The 7,404-nt window shown below is 41.2% G+C and overlaps 1 protein-coding gene across 4 annotated transcripts in view; it reads right to left on the bottom strand.

Annotated features, from left to right (window-relative positions):
• Window positions 1-1,117: 1,117 nt before the first annotated feature.
• Window positions 1,118-7,404, bottom strand: part of TEX26 (testis expressed 26) — an 18,749-nt gene continuing 12,462 nt past the window's right edge. For all 4 annotated transcript variants that reach the window (XM_042461088.1, XM_042461086.1, XM_042461089.1 and 1 more), the window contains exons 5-7: window positions 4,851-5,024; window positions 4,264-4,425; window positions 1,118-1,564 (exon numbers count right to left, since the gene is read on the bottom strand). In XM_042461088.1, coding sequence (XP_042317022.1) covers window positions 1,419-1,564; window positions 4,264-4,425; window positions 4,851-5,024 — 482 coding nt within the window. In that variant the 3' untranslated portion in view covers window positions 1,118-1,418. The remainder of the gene's footprint in view (window positions 1,565-4,263; window positions 4,426-4,850; window positions 5,025-7,404) is intronic.

The following is a 7,404-nucleotide window of genomic DNA, read 5'->3' as shown; positions in this document are numbered from 1 at the left end:
ATAAAATTATTTCTATTTGCTGCCTCTCCCTACGGATTGAGGCGGGATTACAGCAGTCAGTATATTACATAAGTAAAAATTTAACAATTACAAAGCATAAAATCTACATACTATCCATACAATATAATTTACAGTTTATTGACTCTTCATAAGAACAAACCATACTAGCAGAGGTGAGATGTTTTACAGTAGATTTGTTGGGTAAGGAGACAGATCTCCTCCGGCAGGTCATTCCACAACTTGGGGGCCATGGCAGAAAATGCTCTATGGGAAGTAGTCACCAGCCTGGTTTTTACGTAATCTAGAGACTTCCTCCCAGATGTTCTGAGAGTGCGGGGCGGATATGGTAGTAGGACTGCAGCTTTATCTGACCAATGTAGGAATACATAACTGCAGGGGATTACAACAGCATTTCAATGAAGAAGGGAACTCCAACCATTACAGCTAAGATTGCAATATTTGAGTACTCTTTTAGAACTGATTAAAATGAAATCTTTAACTGATGCCCTGCTTAACCAGACAATATATTGTAATGTAATGTATTCTTTCTAGAACAGGGACTCATACATACCTGCATAATACAGGGATTCGTAGGTACCTGCTGCATAGGCTAATAGGATTTAGAAGTATTTATGCTTCTCTTACACACATGGTTGCCTCTTCCAATACTATGGGCCGTTTCACACTGCACAGTTCTAGCACTATGGTTCCACTTTAACTGATGTGGAATTGTAGTTTGCTGTGGTACCAGAGCTCTCTGAGAGAGAAGGATGTCTCCAAAAACTACAGTTCCTAGAATTCCATAGCACAGAACCATGGGAGTTAAAGTACTGTCAACCTGGATTATTTCTGCAGTGTGCATGCAGCCTAAGTTCCACTGATTCAAAGGTGCTCACAGAAGAATTTAGGCAACAGGAATTATCTTTTGCCTTCATTATTTTTTCAGCATATGCATAGCAAATTATTTAGTTGACTAAAACTCATTATTAAAAACTCATACTTTCTTTAATAAAGCCCCAGACCCGGTTAAAATATTTGACATCCAGAAATCAATTTGATGCTGTAAGAAAGCAAAATTAAAGGTAGAATGAATGTTTTCCTCTTTCAAACAAAATTATATTATTTTAATCATTTTATTTAAAGTTGCAACACTGTTATAACAAGGAGATAGTAGTGTGGGAAAATCTCATCCTCAGCACAACTGGATCTATGTAAAAGAAGTCGATTTGTAATATATGAAACACAGAATCCTCTGTGATAGTAATGAAGTTCCTGAATCAATACTGTATTTTCAATGTCAGTTTGATGATCATAACTGTTACAGTCTTTTATAATTTCAAAATAAACCCTAGAGGGTTAAAAAAAACCTGGATGTAATTCTTCAAAAGGTTTACTATTGAGATAACTGCTAAGGCTGTTCAGCTGTGATTCAGCTGCCCTGGAGGTGGCCGGATTTTCTCCTGAAAGTTGTCAGGTGCTAGGTTTTCTTCTGTCTTCTTTGAGGAAGAAAGCCTTGGGAATGTTTTGTCTGCCTTGTCAAGGAAGTTCTGAAGGATTGCTTTTTCTGCTCAAAAAAATAGAAAGAAAGATATTACTAAGCTTAAATATTCAAACAAAACTAACTCTAAGAACTGTTTCACATGTGAACAAAGAATGAGTAGGTTGTGAAAGCATCCTACTAAAAAATAAATGCACCTTTGCATTTAAGCTGCACATCTTTAAAATGAGAATGTCAAGTCCCTTGGTGGTTATAAAATGTAATAAATATAATAATAAATGAAATTCAAAGTTGGGGGCGGTAGCGGGGGGGGGGACGACGACTGACCATTGTCAGACTTCTAGGAGGAAAGAAGGGAAAAGTTAACCTTTTCCTCCTCTGCTGCTGCATTCCTCACAAAAGTCACTCTTCTAAAACTGATGTCTTCACCAATTAAAATTTTCCTCCCCATGCAAACAGTAGTTGCAAGTTACTTTTGATCAGAACTACAGCAGTGAAGGAAAATGCTTAACTGTTCCTCTCTGTTCTCTGCTGCAGTGTGGAAAATCATCAGTCAGGAGCTTACGCAAACAATTGCAGCAGGGAAGCAGCAGCAGCTGTTTGCATATATTATTAAAATAGGCTAGTCAAAAGTACACATCTCATTTGGCCTGAAGTCTGCTACAGTTAGCCTGTCTGTAAAGCCTCTGAAGCTCCACAGTGGTCAATGGAAGGCTATATAACAAGAGCAGTCAAAACAATTTACTTGTCACGTACACTGCAGAGCTGGCACCTGGGTTTGGCACTGCAGTGCAGCTGCCTATGTCCATTCCTCAGAAGGCCCACTACTAATCTGGCTCTTTTCTGGTGTCACTGTTGTTCCACATCCTCCTTGTGGCTACTGCTGCCTGTTCAGCTGCCTCTTTCAGACCTTTTCCTATGTGAAAATCTGGCACTCGAAAACTTTTTCAAAATTTCTCATGAAGTAAAGTTACAGCAAGTATTTGCTGTTTGTTTTTTGTTTTTTTAAATCCTATGCCACAGGCTCAGGTAATAATACTCTGTAACATTTTGCTACAAAACCTTTTTAAAATATAATCTAAATCTCCCTGAAGATAAGACTTCATTAAACATAATGAATGACTCTAAGGGGCAAAACAGATTACCAGAAGCCAGATTGAGGCCGCAGCAACCATATGCTGTGGCCCCAATCCACCTGAAAAAGGAGTGGCAAAGAACCGCACCTTTTTCAGGTGGCAAAAAAATGGCTTTGCCACCCACACCGTGGCCGGAAACTGGCTTCATGATGCTCTGGTGGCATGCAGCATCTAAACATCGTATTGCCGGAGCAACATGAAGCTGCCCCCATGTTAATGGCCGCCTGGAAGGCAGTGCAAAAGGGCCATCTGTTTCAGCCCCATGAGAGACTTCCAAGTCATCCTATCCTCAACTGCGCTGCTCAGCTCCTGCAGGTTCATAGCCATGATTCCTTTGACATGGAATGCGGTCTTCCTCTTTTCCTATTGCCCTCTACTTTACCAAGCATTATATTTTCAAGCAAGTCATTTCTTTTCATAATATGGCCAAAATACAGCAACCTCAGTTTAGTCATTTTTGCTTCTAGGAAGAGTTTGGGCCTGGTCTTTTCAGCAGTCTACGGTATTCTCAGAACCTTTCTCCAGCACCACATCTCAAATGAATTGATTTTCTTCCTATGAGCTTTCTTCATGGCCCAGCTCTCACAGCCATACATAGAAATGGGAAATACGATGTCATGAACAATCCTAACTTTAATATTTAGTGATATATTTTTACACTTTGAAATTTCGTTTTCTTCCTTCATAGCTGCCCTTCCAAATCCTAGTCGTCTTCTGATTTCTTGACTACAGTCTCTGCTCTCATTGATGATTGAGCCTATGTATGGAAAATTTTGAACTATTTCAATTTCTTCACCATCTGCTTTAAAATTATGTTGATCATCTGTTGTCATAATTTTGTTTTCTTGATGTTTGGCTGTAAACCTGCCTTGGAATTTTCTGCCTTGACCTTCTTCAATAGTCTTTCCATATCTCTGATATTTTCTGCTAGTATTATAATATCATTTGCACATCTTAGATTGCTAATGTTCCTTCCTCCAATTTTCACACCTCCCTCCTGAGTTCAATCCTGCTTTCATATGATGTTCCTGGCATACAATTTAAATAGATAGTGAGATAGAAGACAGCCTTGCCTGAACCCCTTTTAAATTGGAAACCATTCCATTTTTCTGTATTCTGTCCTAACAGTAGCCTCTTGTCCTGAGTACAGATTATGCATGAAGACTATCAAATGTTGTGATATGAATAACTAGTATATAGTATGAATAAAATGAATAACTAGTATTGTTCAAGTCAAGTCCTAGAGTCTTTCCTGTTTATTGAGAATGGGAACTTTGCAAATGGAGAAATTACAAAACTTCGGCCCCATACAGACTGCCAAAATAAAGCTGCTTCAGATCACTTTGGAGGTATGCTGTTTAAATGATGCGTGTCCTAAGAGTCCAGAAGCTGCGCCAAAGCTGTGCTCCAGTCCTTAGGACTGGATTATGGCTTTGGTGTGGTTTCCTGACTCTTAGGACACATGCATCATTTAAACAACATACCTCCAAAGTGATCCGAAGCAGCTTTATTTTGGCTTGTCTGTATAGGGCCTTACTTTACATTTAAAAGCCCTGATAGGAAGTTTACCACTTTTTAACTTCACAAATGCCCTTGCATAATTCATGGAATATCCCCACACTACCTTACCTGGATAGGGAGATCTGTCCACATATGCTTTAATTTCTTCTGGGTCTAGAGAATTCAAAACTGATACCATTTCAAGATAATCTCTCCCAAAATCTCTCTGGTATGTAGATAGTTGTTTGGTATGTTCATGATTCCAGATTTGAGCAGATGACACTGAAGGAACTGTGAAGGCAAGGAAAAAAGAGACATTTGAAACTCAAGTAACTTGCTTCCAAAGGAAACCAAATTTGTGTAGTGCTACACTCCTGGAATTTCTCATTACTTAGAGAAGTGTGTGTGTGTGTGTGTGTAGAATAAGTGATGTCAGAAACTAACAGTGAATCCATATTCTGTCCTCTTAACTTTAATTCCCATACTTTATCCACTGAGTCAACTCTCTCTCTCTTGTTTACACTTCCTTGAGTAACCTCCTCAGTATGGTTAATCAAGAATGTGAACACAGGTGACCCACAAATATGTGACCACAGGTGACCCTGAGACTACTGAATATATAGGCTTGCAAGAAAATGGGTCACTAAATCAAATTCCAAAAGCTGTGCCCACAATCTGAAGCCAATGTTACACAAACCATGATAAAATATTCTCACCAGCGCCTTTTACTGGAACTTTGCGCTTTGCATTGCATCCGTATTTCCAAGTAAAGTCCTTTAAGTCAGGGTCATGAATTTGTGGCTGGAAATGACGCCTGAACTCAGTATCTGGAGGTCTTGGGACTAACATTTTCCAGTCTGGAGCAGCAGTAAAATCTTCTCTTGGAGCACCTGAAAAAGTTTAAGAAGAAATGCTATGGTGTATATATAAGAACTGAATAAATTCTTCACTCTTTGTGTGGACTGGGAATAATGTGAAAAGCAAATGATAATAAGCCATTTAGACTGTAATGCCCATGTACCAGGAAGTAAATCCCATGAAATTTACTGAGGTCCACTTCTCAGTAGACATAGGATTGCAGTGTTAGTCTTATACGTTCCTTACTATGGACCAGTCACCAACAAGATTGTAAAGGAGCATGGAAACAATAAGAATTCCTCTAGTTTTAGTAGATTACTTAAGGATCATATTTTATCTCAGAAAGATGAACCAACAGTGACTGAACTGGCAGAATATTTTATGCAACCCATAAGATGGAGATCAGGTTCAGAAAGCCAACTGGGAATGCTGAAATTACAAGCTGAGTACCTTTTCTACACATCAAGCTTATAACACTAGTAAATAGTAATCAGTGCTGGAGACACTGTGGGGAGAGGGGATGCTAAATAACATGCCTTCCCCTCAATTTTTTAAAAAAAGTGTATTGAACCTTGGTTGGTTGGTTGTACTGTACTGGCCTGTACAAGAATAACCTTAGTGCAGCTGACTCTGGATCTAACCAGAACCAAAAGGTGTAATGGTTTGATTCCTTGCTCCTTCTTTCTTTAAGAAGCAGCTGTGTGTGTTGTAGTGGGCACTTGGATCAAGGTTATAGCACTGTAGAGCAGGGTACCACCTCTTTTCTATTTTATATACACCAATCGATGTTGCTAACAGCATGAAGAAAAGGAAAAATACCATAACATGTTTCTTCCCTGCCCCATCTCCTACACCAGACATATTCTCTGTAGTCAACACTTGATGCAAAGGAGTAATTTAACTCATGGAAACAATAGGGGAATAATTGACAGCCTCCATGCACCTCCAGTCTAAACTGAGTATTCCAAGAGTGCTTTGGCTAAAACAAATGGAAATTGGAACTTCTGGTCATGAATCTCCCACATGCTGTTACATCCTTTGGCTCTGGGCCTTATTACATGAGGGGTTTTGCAGCTCAGATCCGGAGTCACTGCGGGTCCAGCCATGCATATTCACGTTATGATGTGATATATTATCAGACATGATTGCTTTCTATGGGGGGGGGTCATTCTGAGGCAGATCCACAGTCAGTTCAGAGTGACTCCTTACTTTTGTGAATTCGGTAACAAGCGAATTCACAAAAATTGTTTCCAAGCTCACTTCGATTTCACTTTGAATTGGTCTGCTGTGGAAGATCACCCCAATCTCAACCCCAGTGACCCCCTGCCACCTGTCCCATCATCCCCTGCCTGCTCCTTCACCCCAATCTCGCCCCCTCTGGCACCCTGCCACCTGTCCCATCATCCCCTGCCGCCTCCTTCACTCTGATGAAGGATGACAGCTAAGGAGGGGGCAGGGAAGGATGACAGCATCCAGAGCCCCACTGAACATGCACAAGGGTGCCAATTCGAATAGTCGAATCCCTCTGGTGTGGTAATACAATGTGCACTCGCTCTGCTTTGCCTAAGTCAGTGCTTCTCAATTATTTTCTGTCATGCCCCCCCTAGGAAGAAGAAAACATTTCGCGCCCCCCCCGCGCGACTGTAAATAGTATCATTTGTCTAAAATTGTTATAAGTACCTCTGCATAACACTGTATCCTTATTAACGTATTTGAGAATAAAAAAAGAAAGAAATGTGGATGTCCCACTCACAAGCACGCTTAGCATTTGAAACAGAACAGGCAGCCTCTTGTGCCGGCAAACTACATGTCCCACTCACAAGCACGCTTAGCATTTGAAACAGAACAGGCAGCCTCTTGTGCCGGCAAACTACATGTCCCACTCACAAGCACGCTTAGCATTTGAGGCAGAACAGGCATTCTCTGACCTGGAGGGTTTCCCACAGGGTTGCCATAAGCCAGAAATTCTGACACACTCCAGCTCCCAGAATTCCATAGCCTTGAGACACAGAAGAGTTGGGCTTTGAGTTCTGGTCCCCACAACACACTCCAGCTCCCAGAATTCCATAGCCTTGAGACACAGAAGAGTCGGGCTTTGAGTTCTGGTCCCCACAACACACTCCAGCTCCCAGAATTCCATAGCCTTGAGTCAGAAAAGATTTAAAGCATTGCCAGCCAAACTGGGTTACTTCTCCAGTGTGGATGCAGCGTGATGGGCTCCCTCCTGGGCTCCCTTTTGCCTCCCCCTCAGCCCCCCCCATGGCCCCCACAAGTCCTGCCTTCCCTCTTGTTGGGAAATGCAGGCCTGGCCAAGGGGGGAGTTGGGCACACAACAACAACAACAACAACAACAGAGGAGGAGGGGGAGGGGGAGAAAAAAGAAGGGAAAGGAGAAGGAGGGAAAGAGGCACA

This window comes from Sceloporus undulatus, chromosome 3, assembly GCF_019175285.1.
Source record: "Sceloporus undulatus isolate JIND9_A2432 ecotype Alabama chromosome 3, SceUnd_v1.1, whole genome shotgun sequence".
Lineage (NCBI taxonomy): Eukaryota > Metazoa > Chordata > Lepidosauria > Squamata > Phrynosomatidae > Sceloporus > Sceloporus undulatus.
The sequence above is the reverse complement of the archived record's forward strand: the minus strand, read 5'-3'. Positions and strand labels throughout refer to the sequence as shown.